The 24,740-nt window shown below is 43.4% G+C and overlaps 1 protein-coding gene across 2 annotated transcripts; it reads right to left on the bottom strand.

The window, feature by feature from the left end:
* Positions 1 to 111: 111 nt before the first annotated feature.
* On the bottom strand, positions 112 to 23,525 carry TRMT10B (tRNA methyltransferase 10B). 2 transcript variants are annotated; one of them, XM_070736211.1, is made up of 9 exons: positions 23,405 to 23,525; positions 20,970 to 21,178; positions 11,498 to 11,606; positions 11,018 to 11,142; positions 8,008 to 8,160; positions 6,925 to 7,003; positions 1,409 to 1,476; positions 1,018 to 1,141; positions 112 to 407 (listed from the first exon to the last, which is right to left on the bottom strand). In XM_070736211.1, exons 2-9 carry the CDS (start codon positions 21,138 to 21,140, stop codon positions 304 to 306), a joined length of 933 nt encoding a protein of 310 aa, XP_070592312.1. In that variant the 5' UTR covers positions 21,141 to 21,178; positions 23,405 to 23,525; the 3' UTR covers positions 112 to 303. The 2 variants fall into 2 exon arrangements, with proteins under 2 accessions (XP_070592312.1, XP_070592313.1); XM_070736212.1 differs by having other exon boundaries at positions 20,970 to 21,175; positions 23,405 to 23,511.
* Between the last annotated feature and the right edge of the window lie 1,215 nt (positions 23,526 to 24,740).

Raw genomic sequence — 24,740 nt, forward strand, 5'->3', positions numbered from 1 at the left:
TAAGCGCAATTAACTGCAGTGTAAAACAATACTTTAACCCTTCTAATAGATTCACCAAGAATAAGCAATGAGAGACCCAGTCTTTTCTCCAAGAAGTACAATAAGCAGAAATGAAGATCAATTAAATAATCATTTATTCTCTCCACATTTCTACAGTATATACAGTAGTGCTGGAGTCAAACTCCCATAATTTACCACTGAAAATTTTAATCACTGGAATGCAATTAGGTAAAAGAGTCTCTTGTATGTTACCAAAGGCAGACCAAATCTTGTTTTCTGCTATTTGTATCCAGAACCCTTTTGTCATTGTGCGTCTTTGAAGACGTATCCCTTTCCAGGAGAAACAGCAGCTTTAAGTGCTTCTTCCCAACTCTTTGTATCATAGAAAGTTGATAAGGCATCGAACACTAAAAAAAAATGCATTGGATAATTACAAAATTACAAAAACATCATGAAAATTACAAGGAGTATCAAATCCAATAACGACATTAACACAGACCTTCTATAGAAACAATGCCCACTCTTGATATTTTTAGACTGTTTATTTTCCAACAATCATTGAAACATTTGTGTTCTTTAATACAGCATGACTCTTTACTGCTTTGCTCAAGGTAGACCTCTACTATTTAATGCCTATTTGCCCCTATCTCATAGGACCGCTCCCCTCTGTTAAGACTATGTTTACCTAAAGAGGAACAATTTCTTGAACAGTTCATCATGTGATACAACGTTTTGTACCCTAAAAAGTACAATAAATAAAAGCGAAGATCAATTCTGTAGAGAACTGAGTCCAAAACTTCAGAGTGCCTAAATCAACTGTGCAACTATTGTCAGAAAGGTGTAATTTTCAAAAATAAAATAAAAATGGACCAACACCATCTATGCAAGTTATCAGGAGTTCATCTGCAACAGCTATGGTAATTCCAGCTCTAAATTGTATAGGAAAGCTGGTGGTAAATATCGTGCCTGCAAATAAGATGGCAGTGAATTCTATCAACCGGTGTGTGCATTACTTACCTTGGTTGATTGCTAAGGTTGTTGAGTGGTAATTTTTTGCATTGATGTTTTTTACCATGTACTCTTGAATAGGCAATCGTGCTGTCTGCAGATGTCTTTCCTGGGCAATGTGGAAAGTGAGTTTCTACAAAAACAAATTATATCTACTGAAAGGAGGAAGGGAGGAAATGGTTTTTATGCTGGTTTTCTTAAAACAGAACTACATCTGGCTATTAGATTCCCTAAAAAGCTTATGATGCCTATCCTCCAAACCCAGAAGCTCTATTTTAATTATGTTACTAATTGTTCACATATAAATTATATTTAGGAAGAGATAGGTTCCTGCAGTTCCCCACTAAAACACTACCTAGCTATTTCTGTAAGACTATCATAATATGTTCAATATACTTACTTTTTGAATGGTTTCATCCACCAGCCCTCCCAAAATATGTACTTTTTGTGGATCAACTTCCTCAAGAACTAAAATGAGAAGAACACTAATAAATAAACATCTAGGAATAAAGACAGACTGCATCATATCATCCTCGTTACTATCTTCATACTCCTGTTAATGTTTTGCCTATCCATAACACCTCTAGCAACAGCCAGTAATAAAGGCAAAGAAATACAGAGAACATCAAAACTGGCAGTACAGGTGTAGCAGTATTATTGTGAATGGGGAGCATTCAATATATACGCTGTCCCTCTACATGGGGCTAGTTTTGAAAGTCGTTCAAAAACTGCAGCAGTTCAGAATGCAGGTGCACTAAACTCATTTAACATTGTCTCCTCGGCAGGCTCCTTCAACACCACTACTTTTGAGCTGCAGTGGCTCCCAGTATGTTTCTGGATGCAGTTCAAGGTGCTGCTGGTCACCTATAAGACCTTCATAGGACAAGACTGCAGGACTGCCTATCTATAGTTATTTCTGCCAATTCCATGAGACCTGACAGGTAGGCAGGTTCTGAGTCCATGCAATTACACAACAGCATATATTGGTATCTAGGAGGCTTAACTTCTGTTGCTGTGTCGGCCAGCGGAACAATTTGCCCCTCCTTATCCCAAAATTCAAAAGGCCTGAGTCCCAATGGTCAGTAAAAGCTTATATATTTTTTCTTGGACACTGGGCCAAGAAGCTAGGTGAATCCCATTTTAGGGGATTATTGCAGGGAATATGTGTGCTACCTGGTGTGTTGTGTTTCAAGTTTTGTTTATGTTTTTAACTTCCTAATCATATGCCAGAAAGTGGAGAAGAACAATATAGATTGATTTTAAAAAATGTTCAGAGTTTGGGTAAAAACTTCATTCGTCTCTTATAACATGTTTAACTCAATTGGGCACTAATTACTCTGTCACTGGTGGCTTTGGTAGCACACAGTCCTACTAACTAGCTCAAAAACAACAAACAACCCACACAATTTGGGGAATTTGGAATATCTGTCCACTTTCTCCAAGAAATGACGTATATTGCAAAAGCATCTGTCAAGCACCGAAGATTTCAGGAGATCCACGCAGTTCCAATGTGTATAAAGGTTTATTGTAAGCTTGAGCTCTCTACAAGAATCTGAACTTCCAAGGGTCAAGGGAAATTAGGAGTTAAACATAGAAAGTAATTCAAGGCGGGCTGGCCTAAAATGTCTTCTATGGGTGAGGAGACTCATAACTAATGATGTCTTTGATCCCTCTCTCTCAGACTCAGCCTGGTCAACTCCTACAACATCTGCCCAGTTAATATTCTAACAAGGTTCCATGACACTACTAACCCTTTTTTCCATTTCTTTTCTCATCCACTCAAAATGTGGGAGCTTTGTTCTAGAGTAGACATGTCCCACCAGCGGCTCAAGCTGCTTTGGATAGTTGATCATGTAGCGCATCCGGAGATAACCACCTTTTAATAATTTTAATTTCTAAACTGTACATTAGCTATATGTGTGTCCCAGGAAAATTCCTCTTCACTCAATGTAGCTCAGGCAAACCAAATGTTCTGTGTTGTAGGGCTAAACTCAACAGGCAATTTAGTAATGGAGAGGCTTCTACCACTCTGTGTCAAATTCTCTCTTCTGACTACTTACACAAAATAGGTCAAAATGTGGGATGTTCTATTACAATGATGGCAAACCTTTTTTGCTCGGGTGCCAAAAGGGCATGTGATAGGGCCCCCACAGCCATAATGTAATGCCCCCGTGTATGCACGCACAATCCCCCTGTACTGTCTCCTCCGGTGTGCACGCAGGCCTCACTGAAGCCTCCGAACTTCTGGTAGGCCCGTTGGGCCATTTCTCACCTTCCCCAGGCTTCAGGAAAGGCTCTGGAGCCTTTGGAAGTCCTTTCTCAAACCTGTGGAGGACAAAAATGGCCTCCCCCATCCTCCAAAAAGCCAAAATTCCGCTGGCCAGCGCTGGAGTTGACATGGGGAAAGCCTCGAATGCCCCGAGATACGACTCCACGTGCCAGAGGTTCGCCATCACAGCTCTATTATATTCTATTTGATGTTCTATAATACAGCTGGCTTGGTGGAATCAGTTGGGTCTGTTCTGAGGCAAATTTAACTTCACGGGAGAGGGTCAAGGCAATTGATTCTTCTCTATGTTGCTACGTTAACTCTCTCCCTGAGCCAGTGAAGGATGCACTGAGAACAGGATCATTGAGTAATATGTTATTCTACCTTAATTCTCTGAATTGTGTAGCACTCTTTAAAAAAACCTGATTAAAATCAGAAAGACTGAAATAGAACTGCTGCCAAAAGTGTTAGTCACTGCATTGGTTCAAGACAAAATGTCTGATTTTGTCAGATTTTTAAAATTCTGCCTAACAAAATCTACACAATATACAACACAGAAGAAGTGTAATAAAATCTGATCCCAATTTCTTGTTGCCTGCTTTGTGAAGCTTTTTCCCCCCTTCTTTCCCAGCTCCAATGAGCTTATTCACTGGACTCTTTTGAAGAATTCTCCTTTCTCATTTAAAAAATTACGGTATTCTTAATTATGTTTTATCTGTCTACCAACTTTGCTGTTTTCCAAAGCTTGCTGATGCTCTCAGCAAGCTTGCATGTAGCTGGTGATGTTATTTTGGCTAAATAAAACATTAAGTGCTGGTACTTGAGTACTGGAAATGAAGGGAACAGTGTTATTTATAGATACCATTTACAATATCATTTTCTCATATCTCCAGTAAGAGTATTTCTGGCTGAAAGTGTATCAAACTAAACTACCATCTGCTTAATATTATAGATTTTTCTATTTTGAAATGTACCCTTCTAATTATCGGTAGTAATAAGCTCTATTTTTGCTCTAAGGGTTACTATATATTCCATGCTAGTCCATATTCTTTTATGATCTTTTTGAAAAAATACACTACAACAGCGGTTCCCAACTTTTCCATTTTGGCAGCCTGGCATGTGAGTGGCAGATGCAAAGCACCATTGGTGGGAGGCGGGCGTGCATGCCATGTACTTAAGCAAATGGAGCTTCATGCTTGCGCTCACACGCAAAGCTCCACTCGTGTGAGCCGAGACCGCTTGCTCGCGAAGCTCCATTTGCGTGGAGCTTCGTGCACAAGCCGCTCCACTCACATGAGTAGAGCTTTGCATGTGAACACAAACACCCTTTGCTCAAGAACACTGCCGTCATCCAGTTTCAGATAGTGGGTTGTCGCCTGGGGGTTAGGGAACCCTTGCAGTAGAAGATCTGTAGCTTATTTTACTGAAAGAGTAGTAGAACCTTGGAACAAACTTCCAGCAGACGTGGTAGATAAATCCACAGTAACTGAATTTAAACATGCCTGGGATAAACATATATCCATCCTAAGATAAAATACAGAAAATAGTATAAGGGCAGACTAGATGGATCATGAGGTCTTTTTCTGCCGTCAGTCTTCTATGTTTCTATGTTTCTATTTAGGCAGCCTTTAGTTATTTTAAATCTACATTTAATTCAATTTTTAGATTTCCTCAATAGGAAAGGCTTGGTATTTTAGATTCAGTTCTTCTTCTAATCCAGGATTTTCATAAATATTCTAGAATTAGGAAATTGGTTTTACTCACAAGATCTATTAACTTAGCTCCTCCTTTGTTCAACTTATACATAAATTCATAAGCAAAGAAAATTTTAGATCCAAACTTTCAGCCTTCTATATTAATGGTCACAAACTCGTGGTCCGCGAGAAAATTTTGGTTATCCGCAGAAAAATTATTTGCATTTTTAATATTGCACTAAATACTATTAGTGGTCCACGGGATTTAAAATTATGAATTTAGTGGTCCCTAAGATACAAAATGTTGGCGACCCCTACACTGGAGTAACAGACATGAATTCCACAATTTTTTTTATGCAGACAATCATTTCAAGAGTATCGAATGGCCTCAGATGCTCACTTAATATTTTTGTGGATTACTGCAATGAAAGTCACCTTGGAATATATTTCCAGAAGACTAAACTACAAGCAAGTTTTCGACTTAAAACTGGTTGTTTGGTGACTGTGAGAAATTACAATGGACCTAGGATGGATATGTTTATCCCAGGCATGTTTAAATTCAGTTACTGTGGATTTACCAACCACGTCTGCTGGAAGTTTGTTCCAAGCATCTACTATTCTTTCAGTAAAATAATATTTTCTCATGTTGCTTCTAATCTTTCCCCCAACTAACCTCAGATTGTGTCCCCTCATTTTGTTACACATAACAAAATGCAAAAGGAAGCCGCGAGAGCAGTCATGGGCCTCCCTAGGCTTGCCCATATTTCTACAACACTCCGCGGACTGCATTGGTTGTTGATTGGTTTCCGGACACAATTCAAAGTGTTGGTAATTTATTTTATTTATTTATTTATCAGATTTGTATGCCGCCCCTCTCCGTAGACTCGGGGCGGCTAACAACAATAATAAGACAATATAAACAAATCTAATGTTTAAGTTTAAGTTAAATTTAAAAACCCTAATTTGAGAAACCAATCATACTTACAGACATACCAAGCATAAATTTTATAAGCCTAGGGGGAAGGGAATATCTCAATTCCCCCATGCCTGACGACAGAGGTGGGTATTAAAGAGCTTACGAAAGGCAAGGAAGGTGGGGGCAACTCTGATCTCTGGGGGGAATTGGTTCCAGAGGGTCGGGGCCGCCACAGAGAAGGCTCTTCCCCTGGGTCCCGCCAGACAGCATTGTTTAGTCGACAGGACCCGGAGAAGGCCAACTCTGTGGGACCTAACCGGTCACTGGGATTTGTGCTGCAGAAGGCAGTCCCGGAGATATTCTGGTCCGATGCCATGAAGGGCAACCTAGCTTACCCAAACATGGGACGGAGCATATTGCTTCCGCTTTTGCCTTTCATCCTCAATCCAGGAGCCTTTTTTGTCAGTAAATTTAAATTTAACACCATTTAGTGACAATTTAGATTATTAGATTTTAAAATATAATTTATAACTATGTGGTTCATTTATTGTATTACTGTACAGATTGAATACCTAGGTTTAGATTTTACTTAAAATTCGTTTTCTAGTACTTTTTATCTAATTTTTTTTAGTTCTTTTTATATAATTTTTAAGTGTTAGTAAGAGTCCAGGGCTGCATTATTTCAGCAGTGCTGCAAAAACCTGTAAGTGTGAGTCCTCCAAGACATATTAATTTTTGATTTTCAGCCACAGTAATTAGAGAAAGAGGAAGTGCGTCAGCAAGCACTACAAACCTGAATTAGGTTGGGCTGAGTTATAATCACCCTACTTACTGCTATTCTTACTAAGGACTGAGTTCAAGTAAACTCTTGCTCAGTTTGGTATGTAAGGCTGCTGACAGTTCAGGAGGAGGGTGTACAATAAGTGGAAACAAGTTTAAGCTGATTTGAAACACACATTAAGAAACCAAAAATCCAATTATTACTCATTTAAAATAAGAACAATAAAATTTGAAACAGCCCCAAAGCTGCAATATACCATTATCAGAATCTGGTGTGAGATATACAATCGTGTCCAAAGGAAATAGCTCAAGGTAACTTTCTGCAGTAACATCCATCTGAAAAAGAATACAACATACATAAATGGAATTTCAAAAAAAATCCTTTTAGAAAGACCACTTATGCAGAAATGAGAGTGCAATTTTGGAAAAACGTGCCACTCTGTCCACTACTATTCTAGTGGAAAACCCATTTTGAATCGAAACAGCATTTTAGTCCAATTGAAACATAATAATATTTCACCACACTATTGAAGATATTAAACGACGGGACTTCTTAAAAAGCAACTATTCTGTGTCTGGTCGTGTTGGGACTGCAACTCTGGAAGGTACCAAGTTGACTATACAGAGAATATTATGGGAAAGGAAGGCAAAGCAAAGCTACCAATTCTAAGCATTTTACCTTGTATTGAGGAGCAACTTGAGCAGGAATTATTTTCCTTCAGTGTTATCTTCCCTAAGTATGCCCATGTTACACCAACACTCCGCAGTCTGCATTGGTTGCCGATCAGTTTCCGGTCACAATTCAAAGTGTTGGTTATGACCTATAAAGCCCTTCATGGCATCGGACCAGAATATCTCCAGGACCACCTTCTGCCGCATGAATCCCAGCGACCAGTTAGGTCCCACAGATTTGGCCTTCTCCGGGTCCTGTCGACTAAACAGTGTCGTTTGGCGGGACCCAGGGGAAGAGCCTTCTCTGTGGTGGCCCCGACCCTCTGGAACCAACTGCCCCCAGAGATCAGAATTGCCCCCACCCTCCTTGCCTTTCGTAAACTCCTTAAAACCCATCTCTGTCGAATTGAGACATCTCCCCCAGGCCTATATAGTTTATGCATGGTATGTTTGTGTGTATGTTTTCTTTTTAATAAGGGTTTTTTAGTTATTTTAAATATTAGATTTGTCATATGCTGTTTTATTATTGTTGTTAGCCGCCCCGAGTCCACGGAGAGAGGCAGCATACAAATCAAATAAATAAATAAACAAACAAACAAACAAATAAATAAAAAAATAAATCTCTTTGAGAAAGCTCAAGCAGAGGAAAAGAGGGGGGATATACTTACCAGATAATCGGCAAATCCATCATTCATTCTCAGGCATGCTTCATAAATAGGACTGTTTTCCACAATTCCCGTCAAGTGGAGCCAAAAGGGCTTCTGAGCTTTCTTGTTAGACCCATAAAGCCGCCTAACCTGTGCAGCAAGCCGACTCATTTCCTTTGAAGAAGGAGGAAAAGTCTCAGTGGGGTGGGTTTTTTTCTTCCTTTTTTATTCTAGAACTGTGATGGCAAACCTATAGCATGGGTACCAGAGGTGGCACGCAGAGCTCTTTCTTTCTTTTTTGTTTAAATCTTTTTATTAATTTTTTCATAAAATAGACAGACATACATACATTTAACATAAAAGGGTGGGGATGTATATTCCCCGCCTATCTCGAAAGTATAAATTTAGATACAGAAAAAAGAATACGTAATTGAATACATAATTGAATATTAGAAAAAATAATTTGTTAAACTTTTCATTTAAAAAAGAATTCTTCTCATAATATTTCTTAATATATAACCTAATTCTACTATATTACTAAACCAAACTTAGTTTATCTAACACTACTATAACCTGAAAGAAAAATCATTATCCTTGCCAAAACAATTACACATTACATCTTAGTTTTCTATTATTTTTTTCTTATTTACCCATATACTGTATAAACTTTGTTCCATGTTTCATAAAATTTCGTGTCTTCTTGATCATTTAAGCGTCTTGTCATCATATCCATCTCGGCGCAGTCTAATATTTTTGTGATCACTTCTTCTTTGGGGATATTCTCCCCTTTCCAATTTTGCGCATATATAATCCTAGCCGCGGAGGTGGCACGCAGAGCTCTTTCTACTAGCATGCATGCCATCACCCCAGGTCAGATCTCTGTGATGTTTCTTTTGTGCGCTTCTGTTTCCCTGCAAACAACAAAACAGAAGCTCACGAAAGAAAAAGATCTCATCTCTTTTTCTGCAGCCGGCATTGGGTGCCCCGCCTCCCACTGGCCAGCTAGTCTTCGGGTCACTGCTGCGCATGTGTGCATGTCCATTCAGGCACATGCGCTTGTCTGCACACGGGCATAAGCAGTTTGGGCACTCAGTGTCTAAAAGGTTCGCCATCACTGCTCTAGATGTTCACATTGGGAGGATATGTCTAGAATTCTTTATTTAACAGCAGGAATATACAGTGGTACCTCTACTTAAGAACTTAATTCGTTCTGTGACCAGGTTCTTAAGTAGAAAAGTTTGTAAGTAGAAGCAATTTTCCCCATAGGAATCAATATAACAGCAAATAATGGCTGCAAACCCATTAGGAAAGAAATAAAAGCTCCGGATTTGGGTGGGAGGAGGAGGAGGAAGAAGAGGAGGAGGAGGACAGTCGCTGCCGAAGGAAGAAGGTGAGATGAGGGGAATCAAAAAACGTCAAAACTTTAAGGCTTAAAAAAAAAAGAGGGACTCTGAGGCTTCCAATACACCTGGCGCGAGGCTGCATCCCATACACTGCGCCAGAGAGAGAAACCCAGGGGGATGGCAGAAAACTGGCTGGGCCTTTGTGTCACTCTCAAATTTCCTTGGAAAATTTTCCAGGCTCAGGCTCTTAAGTAAAAAATGGTTCTTAAGAAGAGGCAAAAAAATCTTGAGCACCCGGTTCTTATCTAGAAAAATTCTTAAGTAGAGGCGTTCTTAGGTAGAGGTACCACTGTACGCTTCTTTCTAATAAGGTAGAGTAATTCTCTATCAAGAACTCCATGAATGCTCCATAAAGTATCAAATTCTATTTGACAATTTGGAAATGTAGCTCATCACATTTACGTCTTTAATTGTTAAGTTTGCACATACCAATTTATATTAGCATATAACAAGGGTACACAAGAGCTAGGGAGTACATCACGGAGCATATGAATCCAAGAACTGTGCAGTTTTATTTCAGGCTGATGTAACCACTCTAAATTTCCTTTTGAGCAATAGCTGTATAGAGAGCCAATTTGCCGTACTGTTTAAGGTACCAAGCAACAAACCAGGAGACTGTAAGTTCTAGCCCCACCTTGGTCACAAAGCTAGCTGTGTGATCTTGGGACAGTTACTTTTCTCTTAGCTCTAAGACACCGGCAAGGACAAAGCATTTCTGAAACCCTGCCAAGAAAACTGCAAGGCAGTTGCCAGGAGTCAAAACTTACTCAAAGGAACAAAAAACCACTTCTGTTTATGAGCATCTCAAAACACTAGATCTCATGCTCTAAAGTCCTCTCCATTCCACTTCTGGTATATCTAATCCAAGAGGTAAATCTTAGAAAATGTGCTTAAAATCCTGCCAATCTCAATGTTTTTTCAGTTCAAGAGGACTTAAGTCATATAACTATGAGCAAGGTACAAAATCTCTCACAGAATATGGCTCCTTCATCAACGATTTTCCTTCCCCATGGATGCTGTTTCCCGCACTTCTGGAACTAAAAACTAACATTCCAATCTGGGCTTAAATGTGCAGGAAGCTTTCTATTGTTTGCATGAGGAAGGATCAAATGCTCACGTCCAAATTTCTAATTTTTATGGAGCACAATTCTTCAGTCAATACAGCAAATAATACTACTGCAACCTCTTCAAAGTACAGTGATACCTCATCTTACAAACGCCTGGCTGGGAAACCCAACCTCTGGACCTCTGTGTTTTTGTGATGCTGCAGGGGAATCCCAGCAGTGCAAAAACGGGTGCTTCGCTGGCAACAGAAGTCCAGAGGTGGGGTTTCCCATGGAGGGGAGCCTCAGGGGAATCCCAGCAGCGCAAAAACAGGCGCTTCGGCTGGCAAAAGGGGTGAATTTTGGGCTTGCACGCATTAATCGCTTTTCCATTGATTCCTATGGGAAACATTGTTTCGTCTTACAAACTTTTCATCTTAAGAACCTCGTCCTGGAACCAATTAAGTTTGTAAGACAAGGTATCACTGTATTGCAAAATAACTACTGAAGGGCAGAGGCGCACCCACCAGTCCCTAAAATCAAATTCCACATTTTTTTTAAAAGGAGCAAAAAATATAACGCTACCTTCTTAGTCATGTGACCGGTCAAGCTCATATCGATACACAGCCGAGGACCTGTTGCCTTGGCCTCTAGAAGACGATCTTTTGCAATGGCTTTTAGATCTCGCTTACTAAGTTGAGGAGCAGTGCCTGAAATAAGAGAAAATAGAAAGAATAATCATCTAGTGGCTCAACTACTGAATGATGTTAAGCATACAGGTAAGGCATAAGCCATGATTTTGCAGGGTAGCAATGACTTCTTTGAAAGGCACTTCAGTGCCTATAAATCAAAATCTCTCCCCCCCAAAAATGTTGCCCAGCCTGCCCTCTTCCACATGTACAATACAAAATATTAGCTGTAGTACAGAAACCTCTTCCAGAAAATCCGACCACCATTATGGATCTCCTCACAGAAAACTTAAGTCCCTTGAAATTTCAGGGTACAGAGAGAGCAAACTATTTTCCGTAGAAGATGGCGACATAAATTATTCTGTGTTTCTTGTACCTTTTTGTTCAGCATGCTTTGTTTTACGCCGTTCTCTTTCAGATTTTCTTTTATCTTTCTTTGCCGAAACAATCTTCTCCCAGTGCCGTTGTTTCCTTAGAACATTCCTCTTAATATAAAGAAAAATAAACAGACACATATAAGGGAGGAGAAAAAGCCATTTGGAAAGATTTTTTTTACCCGAACTGGATGTTAGGGGTTCATAGACGTTTGAATGTTTGTGATTATGTTCCAATATTTAAACTTCCCAAATTTTGCATATATTCATCTAATACAGTGTTTCTCAAATACTGCGGCGGGGGCCCCTAGGGGCGTGCGGAATGTGCTTTTTTGGCCATAAGGAGTAGGGGGGTTTTGCACTGAACAATAGCACACAGCACAGAGTAGGAGATATGAAATGCATATAACAAACCCCTAAGAGACACCATGGAAAAATATTTAACAGGGATGAAAAGAAAGGAGGAGAGAGATGGAGATAATGAGACAAACGTAAGTCTCCTGAAAGCTACGATGAGGAAATATGACGAAGCGTATGTGGCGCTTGGTTTCACTGTGACTACAGTGGGAGACAAGGAAAGACCAATAGGTGCGTCTAAAAATGTTGGCAATGGACAGCATGAAGCGAAATAAATTAAGGTGTCACTTAAATACATTGCAACCCAATCATGCTGATAAGCCGAGTTTTTTAAGCAAAAACATGCTGAATATTGCAAACAATTGTTCCAGTGGAGAGTTGGGGGCGTGCAAAATGTTTACTTTTTCCTAGGTAGGACATAACAGGAAATAATTGAGAAACACTGATCTAATACAAGTGTACACAATAGCTATTTATCTTTTTTTCTACCTCTCACACACAGAAACTGTTACAAATTGCAATTTTACAGAAAGACTTACATAATCACATGCTGTATTTTTTCCCCAGATAACCATTAAAAAGTGGCAGAATAGTTATGATTATTTCTTCTGCCTCTAAAAATGATGGAAGTACAGTATTATTTGCTTAGTGCTTTCAGTTAATAGCAGTTGTTATGTATAAATGGCATTTTGGCACATTGCTTGCCTTTCTAAATGCATAAAAGATCTTTGTGGAAATCCAGAAAAGATCTGCTATTTTTGTAGTACCGTGTTTCCCCGATAGTAAGGCAGTGTCTTACTATCTTTTTACCCCCAAAAGCCCCACTGTGTCTTACTTTGGGGGTATGTCTTACATTGTCCCGGGCACCGGGGCCGGCTCGTCTTCGGGCGCGGGGAGCTGCCGGAAAGGAGGCGGGCGAAGGAGGGCGCCTGACCGCGCCACTCACCTTTCCGCTCGCCTCGGAGCCGATCGGCCTCACTGGCCGCTTGCAGCTGAGCCTCGGCAGGGGAAGAGGCGGTGGCGCCGCGGCGAGCGAAGGCGAGGGGCGCGCAGGGAGCTGCCGGAAAGGAGGCTGGTGAAGGAGGGCGCAGCTCCGGCTGCTCGCCTCGGAGCCAATCGGCCTCGCTGGCCGCTTGCAGCTGAGCCTCGGCAGGGGAAGCGCCCAGCGAGGCCGATCGGCTCTGAGGCGAGCGGCCGGAGCTGCGCCCTCCTTCAACAGCCTCCTTTCCAGCAGCTCCGTGCGCGCCCCTCGCCTTCGCTCGCCGCGGCGCCACGGCCTCTTCCCCTGCCGAGGCTCAGCTGCAAGCGGCCAGCGAGGCCGATCGGCTCCGAGGCGAGCGGAAAGGAGGCGGGCGAAGGAGGGCGCAGCTCCGGCCGCTCGCCTCGGAGCCGATCGGCCTCACTGGCCGCTTGCAGCTGAGCCTCGGCAGGGGAAGAGGCGGTGGCGCCGCGGCGAGCGAAGGCGAGGGGCGCGCAGGGAGCTGCCGGAAAGGAGGCTGGTGAAGGAGGGCGCAGCAATAGTATTTGTCTAGTTTTTTCCCCCTTTAATTCCTTTTATACTACCGTGTTTCCCCGAAAGTAAGACATATGTCTTACTTTCGGGGTATGGCTTATATAAGCCGACCCCCCTGAAACCCCCCATATGTCTTACAATCGGGGGGGTCTTACTATCGGGGAAACACGGTAGCATTCTTATTAATATTGTTGGTTGGCTGATAGCTGGATTTGGCATTTTTATCCATCAATTTAGTTTGTCCCAAGGACCTGCTTATTATTATGATTGGTCACACTGAGATGTTTAGAATAGATTTGGCATTTTTATTCATCTTTTGAGTCTTCCTTGCCTGAGGGTTACCATTGCAGGATGTAAACTGGTCCAAATAAAGCTACCTTTTGCAATTGACCTATGGTGATTTTGTCAATACTGATAGCAATAGCACCTAGACTTCTATACCGCTTTACAGTGCTTTATAGCCCTCTCTAAGCGGTATACAGACTCAGCATATTGCCCCCAACAATCTGGATCCTCGTTTTACCCACCTTGGAAGGACAGAAGGCTGAGTCAACCTTGAGCCAGTGAGAATTGAACTGCCAAATTGCAGGTAGCTGGCAGTCAGCAGAAATAGGCGTTGATTGCTTACCTGAACGCCTCTTCTCGTACGGTGAGCGGGTACAGCAGTCACATGGGTTGCTCATGTCCAATCCGGTGGAACTGAGCCTAGTGTTAAAAAAGCTTGCCGGATCCGCCCCTTCCCCAGAATTCGCGAATCCATAGACTAGGCTCAGCTGTGAAGCTCTGTAGTGTTCAACTCTTATAGTTAAAGGAAGAAAAGTTATAGGAAGGTAAAGAAGACACATACAAGGGCGGGAAGTGACTGCTGTACCCGCTCACCGTACGAGAAGAGGCGTTCAGGTAAGCAATCAACGCCTATTCTCCGTACTGAAGGAGCGGGTCCAGCAGTCACATGGGACATACCCAATAGATGGTCCCTAGGGTGGGATTAGATTGCTATCGTGTGAGATAACGGATTGGAGTACCCTTCTGCCGAAGGCAGCGTCCGCTGAAGCGTAAGAATCAATCTTGTAGTGCCTGATGAAGGAGTTTGGCGAGGCCCAAGTGGCTGCTTTGCAGACCTCCTCCAACGGGGCTTGAGTCGCCCAAGCGGCCGAGGTGGCTGCGCTCCTGGTGGAATGCGCTGTGATGTTCCTTGGAACTGAGAGGGAGGCCGACTCATAGGCCTTAGATATAGTCCCTCTGATCCAACGGCCTATTACTGTTGAAGACACTTTGGCACCCATGACTCTGGGGTGATAGGCTATAAAAAGTGCTTCTGACCTCCGAAAGGGTCCTGTGCGTTGGATATAGATTCTCAGCGCTCTAATGAGATCCAGGGTGTGCCATCTAATTGCCAAAGGATGGTCTCGTTGGAGGGAGAAAGAAGGTAGAACAATATCTTGAGTTCTGTGGAACATGGAACTGACCTTGGGTAAGAAGGTGGGGTCCAGTCGCAAGACTACCTTGTCTTGATGGAATTGACAAAGGTCCTGCCTGATTGAGAGGGCAGCCAGCTCCGAAATGCGTCGGGCAGAGGTAATAGCCACCAGGAATGCTACTTTAAAGGATAGGTACCTGAGGGACGCCGATTTTAAGGGTTCGTATGGTGCCTGCGTGAGGGAATGGAGAACCCGTGGCAAATCCCAGGATGGATACCTGTGGACCTTGGAAGGTCTGAGGTTGGCTATGCCCTTGAGGAATTCCTGAACTGCTGGGAAGGATCGAAGAGGCTGTCTGCGGGGGCCCCCTAGGACAGATGAAATGGCTGCCAGATGACGCCGGAGGGTGCTGGTGGAAAGTCCTTTATGGAAACCTTGCATAAGGAAGGAAATGATTCTGTGTATGGGAATGCACAGGGGAGAGAGGCCTTCCTGTAGACACCACTGGTGAAACTTGGACCACGTGTGGTCGTAGATTCGATTGGTCGAGGCCCTCCTGGCCTTCAAAATGACCTCCACTGTATCGGGGTCGTGACCACGCAGTTCTAAGTCTCTCCTGATAACAGCCAGGCGGTGAGGTGGAACCACTCCGGGTCTGGATGGAATGAGGCCCCCTGCCGCAGCATATCCGCCGAAACGGGGAGTCGCCAAGGGTCCTGGATGGACAACTGTTGGAGATCCGCGAACCAGGGCCGGCGGGGCCAATGAGGGGCGATTAAGATTACCCGGGCCCTCTCGGTGAGGACCTTGTGAATCACGTCCGGGAGAATTGGAATTGGAGGGAATGCGTAAAGTAGGCCTGGAGGCCAGGGGCTCCGGAGGGCATTGATTGCTTCCGCTCCCGGGGATGGAAATCTGGAAAAGAAGCGAGGGAGTTGGGCGTTCGCGTTGGTCGCGAAGAGATCCAGGATTGGTAGACCGAATCTGAGGCTGATTTGATGGAACAGGTCTTGATGGAGGTTCCACTCTCCTGGGTCTAACGTTGCTCGAGATAGCCAATCCGCCTGGACGTTGAGGCTCCCCGAGATGTGGTCGGCTAGGAGCGACCGAAGATGTTTTTCCGCCCAAAGGCCTAACTTGAGGGCCTCCCTCATGAGAGCCTTGGATCTCGTGCCCCCCTGTCTGCAGATATGGCTTTTCGTGGCAATGTTGTCGGTGAGAATGAGAACGTGCCGGTTGGGAATGCGAGGAGAAAATTGCTTCAGAGCTAGAGAAACGGCTCTTAACTCTAGCCAATTGATTGGCTTGGAAGCTTCCTCCGGGGACCACGTGCCCTGGGCTATCATCCCCTGGGTGTGGGCTCCCCATCCCGATAGACTGGCATCTGTGGTGATGACAAATTGATCCGGGCACCTGAACGGGGATCCTTTGTCCATGGCCGGAGACTTCCACCACTTGAAGGATCTGCGAACCATTGGTGGGATGACAATGCGACGATTTGAGTTGCTGTGCCCCGATCTCTGAAAGGGTAATAGGAGCCACTGAAGTTCCCTAGCATGAAGGCGAGCCCAGGGAATGATGCCTATGCATGACACCATCTTCCCCAAAAGGGAAGACAAGGTTACTATGGATACTGAAGGTTTTGATAAAATGCCAGAAATTAACTCCCCTATACTGAATTTTCTCTCGGGAGAGAGAAAAACCTGGGAGGATTCTGAATTAATAATGGATCCCAGGTGTAAGATGGATGTGGAAGGTTGGAGATGACTTTTATCAAAATTGATGGAAAATCCATGGTCCTGAAGGACTGACATGGTGATAGAAAGGTCTGTTTTTACTTTCTCTAGGGAGTTCCCATGAATCAAAATATCATCAAGATAACATAAAATGTGGATGGGAGACGCCCGGATATAGGCCGCCAGGGATCCCAAGAGCTTTGTAAAGACCCGAGGGGCCGAGGAAAGGCCAAATGGCATCGCCCTATACTGGAAATGCCTGCCTTGAAAGGAAAAACGTAAAAATTTTCTGTGGCATTTGGCTATAGGAATGTGAAGGTAGGCCTCAGTAAGGTCTAAAGAGGCCATGAAATCTCCCGTGTGGATGGCGGCCAAAATAGAAGATAAGGAGTGCATCTTAAACTTTCTATATTTGATGAATAGGTTCAGCTTCTTTAAATCCAAAATAGCTCTCCAACCTCCGGAGGACTTTGGAACCATAAATAGAATGGAATAAAAACCTAGGCCCTTCTGACCGGCAGGAACCGGTTGAATGGCTCTGATGGACAATAAGTGAGAAATGGCCTCCTCCATACGGTTACAATCTGAGGAGGACCTGGGAGAAGGACAAGAAATAAAACGTTTTGGGGGGGGAGAAATAAACTCTAAAAGAAGGCCAGTTTGAACCGTGTCAATGACCCAAGGGTCCTTGGAAGTGAGACGCCAATTAGAGGCGAAATGGGCTAGGCGACCCCCTATGGGAATAGAAGAAAAATTACCATCTAGGTTTCTTTGAAGCCCTGTTAGAGGACGCTCCCCTTTGGAAGCGAAAACCTCTGCCCCTGGGGTTCCTACTTTGGGAACGAAAGCGGGGGGAATACTGACCTGGAGATCTCTGATAGGAAGCCGCTTGGTCTTGCTGGCGCCCTGGGCGACGAAAGGACTGCGTTTTGGTAGCCTTTTTGGTGGTTGGACCCAAAACTTTCTTCTTGTCCGTGGTTTCCGTGAGGAGTGGATCCAGAAGATCACCGAAAAGAAGGTCGCGCTTTAAGGGTCCCTGGGATAACTGCCACTTCTGGCGTACTCCCGCTTGCCAAGGGCGAATCCATAGGAGTCTTCTTGCCGTTGTAGAAGCTGCAATAGACTTAGCAGAAAATCTAGTAGATTGCAAGGTGGCATCGGCCACGTACTGGGCAGCTGCAAAGACCTTGTTGAAGTCTTGTTGACCTCTCAAGTCATCGGGAGGAATATGCTGTTGAAGTTGGCGAAGCCACAGAAGCATGGCTCTGGAGAAAAAGGAAGCCGCTGCAGAACTTTTAATGGCCCAGGAATCTGCGGTGAATCCTCTTTTGAGCATTTGTTCAATCCGCTTGTCCTCTGGGCGAAGGACTTCCTCTGCTTCGCCTGGCACAGCCGCCGCCGAGTGAAGGATCTTGACAGGTTCATCCGGTTTAGGAAAAGATAGGAGCTCCTCATAGGAAGAGGAAAGTTTGTACAATTTTCTATCCTTGGTAGAGGGATTAAGGCCAGAGGCTGGGAAATCCCACTGTTTAAGTAAAGCATCTTTAAACAATTTAGGCATAGGAATTACCTCATTATCCTCCTGTTCCTCTGTGAAGTAAGGTAAATTTTCCTCCGGGGGATCAGTGGATGTGGAGGCCTGTTTCTCCTGGGCCGCTAATCCCGTAGAAATTCTAGCTTTGAGGAGGAGAGATTTGAACAATTGAGAAGGAAAAATAGTAATTGGAGAAGGAACCTTTATTTGGGATTCCTCATCATCTGAGAGGCCTTGAAAGGGATCCTCATCCTCCTCCATATCCTCATATTCGTCCTGAGAGGAATCTGAATCATCCTGAATAGGAGCTCTAACCGCTGGGGAAGAACCCAAGGGGCGGGAGGGGCGAGGAGGAGGAGGAGGTAGGGAAAGCTCATTGATGGTAGAGAGTTTGGCATCAATGGCCTTGGACAACACAGAAAAAATAGATTGGAATTCAGGAGGTAAATTAGAAATATCAGCAGGAATGGCAGAAGAATTCCTGAAGGCCTGGGAGGATCCTGGCTGGGGGGAATCTTCAATAATATCTGGTTCCTCTGGACCTATTCCCCATAGGTTAGGCTGGGGTCTGTCTAGGTTTGGCTCATCCAGAGATAACACAGGGACCCCAGAAGGAGGCAGACTAGAAGCCTCTGGGGGGTCTTGACTACTGAGTACTTGGGCCTGTACTTTCAAACGTTTTGCTGATTTGTCATGGATTCTTTGTAGGGCTAGGTCCCTTCTCTTCTCAGCCCTGGTGACCTTGGTCGAGGGGCGGGCCCCTGGAGAAGAGGAGGAGGAGGCCTGGGGAATACTAGTAATCTCATCGCCTGTAGGCCTGGCCTCTCTGGGACCTTTTGTTGTGCCTCTCTTGGGAAAAGTAGCCATAGTCTGACAATTAACAGAAGACAAGGCTGAGCCAATAACTGAATAATTAGGGAGAAGAATTTCAAGGACTTCCCAAGAGGAATGGATCCTGCTCCGAGGCCTCGGAGCTGCTGAGACTTGAGGTCAATCTGGGCAAACCCAGAGTTCGTGTCCCCAAATCCAGCGGGGCCAGCCTCCCTAAACTTTTAAATTAAAGTAAACCAAGGCACTCTGGTTGGAGGCTTAGCCGGTGGAGAATTAAGCCTGAGCGTCCCAAAGCCCACTCCGGGATCCACGCGGTGGACTGAGGCCTACGCGGCTGGCAGGAGGCCAACACGAGAGGCCTGAATTTAAAAAGGGCGCGAAGGCCTTCGCGCCGAAAAAAATCGCTCCGTAATAGAATTCTTAAAGGGGAAGCGATCGACTAAGTCCAGGAGACTAGAAGCGTCTCACTCCGCAGGAGGTATTATTTTAAGCCCTTTAATAGTAATACAATAAGGAATCAATAAATCAATACTTGCACCAAAACCTCCAGGCCAAAGGATTAGAAGAATCCACAAGCGGCAGCAGGAATCGTAACCGGCAAAACCGCCAGGGGAAAACGAAACCGCAACTTCTCCAAGGAAAAAAGCCGAGCCACAAACGGCTGGCGCTATTAGTGCAAGTAAATAATAAAGATAAAACAATTCTTACTACTCTTGAAGGAAAAGATCGAAGGGAAGGTGTTAGAATGTTGAACGAGCTATCACAATACAACCGCAGGATATGCGAACTGAGCGAATTCTGGGGAAGGGGCGGATCCGGCAAGCTTTTTTAACACTAGGCTCAGTTCCACCGGATTGGACATGAGCAACCCATGTGACTGCTGGACCCGCTCCTTCAGTACGGAGAATAGCCTACAGTACTGCACACTAACCACTGTGACACCACAGTTCATGACAGTGTTCAGATTGTCCTCCAGTTATTATTATCAAAGGATCCTTAGGCCAGTGATTTTCAACCTTTTTTGAGCTGTGGCACATTTTTTAGATTTTTTTAGATTTACAAAATCCTGGGGCATACCACCCACGAAAATGATACAAAATGACATCCTAAGACACTCTCCTCTCTTTTTCCATCCCTGTCTCCTCCCCACCCTTGTGTGTGTGTGTGTGTGTGTATACACACTCTTGAACCATTTCCAAAAACAGGTGAGGGCTGGGGTTTTTTCTCTCTTATTCGTTGGGTGCTTTTTATCATATGGTTTAAATCAAGAGTCACTTCTCTCTCTTTTGTTTCTCTCCCTTTCCTCTCATTCTCTGTCTCAATCATTTTCTCATTTCTCTTTTTTTCTCCCCCTTTTGCTCATTTCTCTCTCTCTCTCTCTCCCCTCCTCTCCTTTTCTCTCTCTCTCTCTCTTGCTTTCTTTCTCTCTTGCTTTCTGTCTCTCACTCACTCTCTCTCTCTTTCTCTCTCTCTTGCTTTCTCTCTCTCTCTTTCTTTCTCTCTCTCTCTCTTTCTCACTCTCAGCAAAAAGTTGCGAGACCGGAATCTGAGCTTCCTTCTTCGCGGCACACCTGACCATGTCTCATGGTACACTATTGTGCCACGGCACACTGGTTGAAAAACACTGCTTTAGGCCACTGGCATAGAGAAAGGCTTAGCTAATGTCAACCTGACAACTTTTAGGCACCAGCTTCAAAAAATTCATTGGCTCAGACATTTTGATTCTTATTTGAATGTGTTTTGTATGAAATGGTAATTGTATTGTATTATGGTACTTTCCCATTTGATATTGATATCTTTTAGCTAAAAAGCAACAATGAGCTATTTCAAAATATGTAAGATAAAGGGAAAGAGAAGTAAACAAAATCTTTGTTGCTGCCTACAAACTGGGAAGGTAGAGTTAAAAAGAGTATTAATTCACAATGTGTAAGTACCTACTTTACATATCTACGAGTATGCCTTTAAACAAAACCATTGTTACAAGACTTTCAGGCGCTTCTTCAATGTAAAATATATCATCCTTGTGAAACACTGAAATTCACAACCTGAAACAGCATTAAAAATTTCCAATTGCTTACATACCGAACACCAATTCTCATTTCCTGTAACCTGTTCATTGGATCTTTCCTCATTCCCATCAATTTCTAGAAACTCAAATGCGTCCCAGAGATTTTCCCCATCTTCATAGTTTTGCTGTTGATCACAATGATCTCCACAGATACTTTTCTCTACTTTTTTCTCAGGATTTGTCATGTTTCTGTTTTGTATTTTTGGTTTTTTTGTCCGAACTGCTGTGAAAAGCATAGAAAAAAAATAACTTTAAATGCTGGACCATAGAATTTAACTGGCAGAACTGAAACTGGCTCTCATCCTAAAGTAGGATACAGTGGTACCTCTACTTAAGAACTTAATTTGTTCTGTGACCAGGTAGAAAAGTAGAAAAGTTTGTAAGTAGAAGCAATTTTTCCCATAGGAATCAATGTAAAAGCAAATAATACGTGCAAACCCATTAGAAAAGAAATGAAAGCTCGGAATTTGGGAGGGAGGAGGAGGAGGAAGAAAAAGAGGAGGACAGTCGCTGCCAAAGGAAGAAGATGAGGTGACGGGAATAAAAAAAATTCAAAACTTTAAGGCTTTTTAAAAAAAAGGGACTCTAAGGCGGCGAGGAGGAGTATGCGCCTCCCATACACCCGGCACGAGGCTGCCTCCCATACACTGTGCCAGAGAGAAAAACCCAGGCGGGCGAGAGGGGGGAACCTTCCGCTCCTTTGACCGATAGGTGGCTGCTACTTGCTGCAGCTACCTGCTTCCTCTTCCTTCCCATGCTGAAGGGCTCCCCTCTCCTCTCACTCGCTCGCTTTGTAGCCGGCACCTTTCCTTCACTGTGGTGCCTCCTTGGTTTGGCTGAAGCCGAGTTGATCCAGCCGGGGTGAAGTGCCCCCTTTTGCCTTTCCACACCCAGACACTCCGGGAGGCAACCTCGCACCGGGTGTATGGAAGGCAGCGCGAGGGAGTCACCACAGCAAAGTGGTTTATTCCCTCTCCAAGCACCCAGAGAAAGGAAAATGCTCCGTTCGCTCTGGGCTGCCAAAGCCTCCTTAACGCCACTGAAAGGCTCCTCTGGCAGCCCAGAAAAGCCCGAGATGGCCGGGATTAAAGGGGGAATGGCAGGAAACTGGCTGGGCATTCGTGCCGCTCTCAAATTTCCTGGGAAATTTTTCCGGGCTTGGGTTCTTAAGTAGAAAATGGTTCTTAAGAAGAGGCAAACAAATCTTAAACACCCAGTTCTTATCTAGAAAAGTTCTTAAGTAGAGGCGTTCTTAAATAGAGGTACCACTGTAGTTTTATTCTGTATCGACTGCAGATTCTGGCTAGTTTTCAAAAGAGGCTTTAGAATTCCATGTTATAGTAATCCAACATTGAAACAAGAAGAGCATAACTCTGTGTATTTATCCTTTATTCAGAAAATAGAAAAAGGTGTGAACCAGTCTTAACTAGTGCTGATTAACATAGCAAAAAGGAATTATACGTTGCCAATTCCAAATAGGTGAAAGGAGCCTCGCTGATATTCAAACATTGTCCATTGTGTAAGAATTTCAGAGGCATGCAATATACATATAAACCGGGTGAAACCACTCAATAGTAGTGACTGCGAGAGGGATCTTGGAGTCTTGGTGGACAACCAACTAAATACGAGCCAGTAATGTGCAGTGGCAGCCAAAAAAGCCAATGCAATCCTAAATTGCATTAACACAGAGATATAATCTAGGACTAGGGACGTGCTAATACCATTCTATAAAGCTTTAGTTAGATCACACACCCAGACTAGACTACTACATCCAGTTTTGGTCACACTACAAAAAAGATATTGAAACTCTACAGAAAATGCAGAAGAGAGCAACCAAGATGGTAAGGGGACTGGAAGATACAAAGAGCGGTTGCAGGAACTGAGCATGGCCAATCGGGCAAAGCGAAGGACCAGGGGTGACATGACATGATAGCAGTGTTCCAATACTTGAGGGGCTACCACAGAGAGGAGGGGGTCAGGCTGTTTTCCAAAGCACCAGAAAGCCAGACAATAACGGATGGAAGCTGACCAACAGCTCCAACACTTGAGACTTTCAAAGGGAGATTGGACTGCCACTTGATCGAAGTGGTGCAGGGACTTCTGCTTGGGAGGGAGGGTTGGACTAGATCATTGTTTCCCAACCTTGGCAGCTTGAAGATATTTGAACTTCAACTCCCAGAATTCCCCAGCCAGGTTGGGAAACACTGGACTAGATGACCTGCAAGGTCCCTTCCAACTCTAATAATCTAATCCTCCTGCTGTGTAAGGTCTTAAAAGGCACCTTTTCTCTTTAAAACAAGTAATACTGCACAAATGCAATCAATATGCGATCCAGGAAAAAAGATGAACAAAATGTGCTTCACAGATAACTTTTATCAATATGCAACAGTCAAAATACATAAGCAGTTTAAGAGTCGTGAATTATTCATATTATTCGTCTGTTACTCACCTTCCTTTAATCGCAATTTCTCAACCAGCCTTTCTTTTACTCTTGCGGACACTTTCCATTCATCTGAAAAATCAGCTCCTCGCTACGCTGTTTCCTTCATCTTATCTATAAGGCATTATCCAATGAGACTTCCCTCTACCGGGAACCAGATGCATTCTGGGAATTGTAGTTTTCATCATGGGAGACGGGCTAGGATGACTTGATTCACGATTGGGCGGATTGGGGTGCGTTGTTTTGATTTGGAGAAGGCGGGGGAGGTGCTTACCTTTGATTGGCAGGTCATTCGTTGAGAAATGTCAGCCTGAGTTAGAGTTCTTTATAGAAAGCAAAAATATTCTTTTCAAGCCTATTCTCAAGTTTATTGTTTTTCGGACCAGTCTTGATTTCTTTTTAACTTTTTTTAAAATTATAAGTCGTTCGGTAATTAGAAAGGGGGGTGCATAAGTGTACCAGCGTGCCTGCCGTCCCTGTTCCCTCTTATCAATATGTATGTCATGTATATAAACAACGTTATATCTATGTATAGATGTATATGTATATGTATGTATATTACCAATATGTACTTGACAAAATAAATAAAGTAAATAAATCAGGCGGTCTATCTGTAATTAGATTTCCATTTCATGTATGCATCATCAATCATGTTTATGTTAAATATTCACAAAGGGAGGAGCAGAAATATACTGCTCAAAAAAAATAAAGGGAACACTTAAACAACAGAATATAACTCCAAGTAAATCAAACTTCTGTGAAATCAAACTGTCCACTCAGGAAGCAACACTGATTGACAATCAATTTCACATGCTGTTGTGCACATTCAACTTTGTTCAGAACAAAGTATTCAATGAGAATATTTCATTCATTCATTCAGATAAAATACATGAAATAGTTTAAGGGCAGACTAGATGGACCATGAGGTCTTTTTTTGCCGTCAATCTTCTATGTTTCTATCTAGGATGTGTTGCTTGAGTGTTCCCTTTATTTTTTTGAGCAGTATATATTAACCACGTATTTCTGAGTGCAGCTAACTCCTTGAATTTAAGCTCAGGTAAATAAAGATTCTATTCTATTTTCTGGGAAAGAAAGAAATACACAGGTAGGCGTTGCACCTAGAAACACTCATAAACCGCTTTCGGGAAACAACTTAAAATGAGTTCTAGATGGGAAAACAACAGCGTGGCTATTGATCTGAAAGCCGCATTGTGCAACCCCTACTATCGCTTACAAGCGAAGGATCCCATTACCAAGCAAACTGGAAAAGTGAGAGACTTGCTCCGATTTCTTATCGGTTGCATAACTCTCCCTCTGGTCTTTTCCTGCCATTGGTTACAAGCCT

Source organism: Erythrolamprus reginae, chromosome 2 (genome assembly GCF_031021105.1).
Source record: "Erythrolamprus reginae isolate rEryReg1 chromosome 2, rEryReg1.hap1, whole genome shotgun sequence".
In the NCBI taxonomy this organism is placed as follows: domain Eukaryota; kingdom Metazoa; phylum Chordata; class Lepidosauria; order Squamata; family Dipsadidae; genus Erythrolamprus; species Erythrolamprus reginae.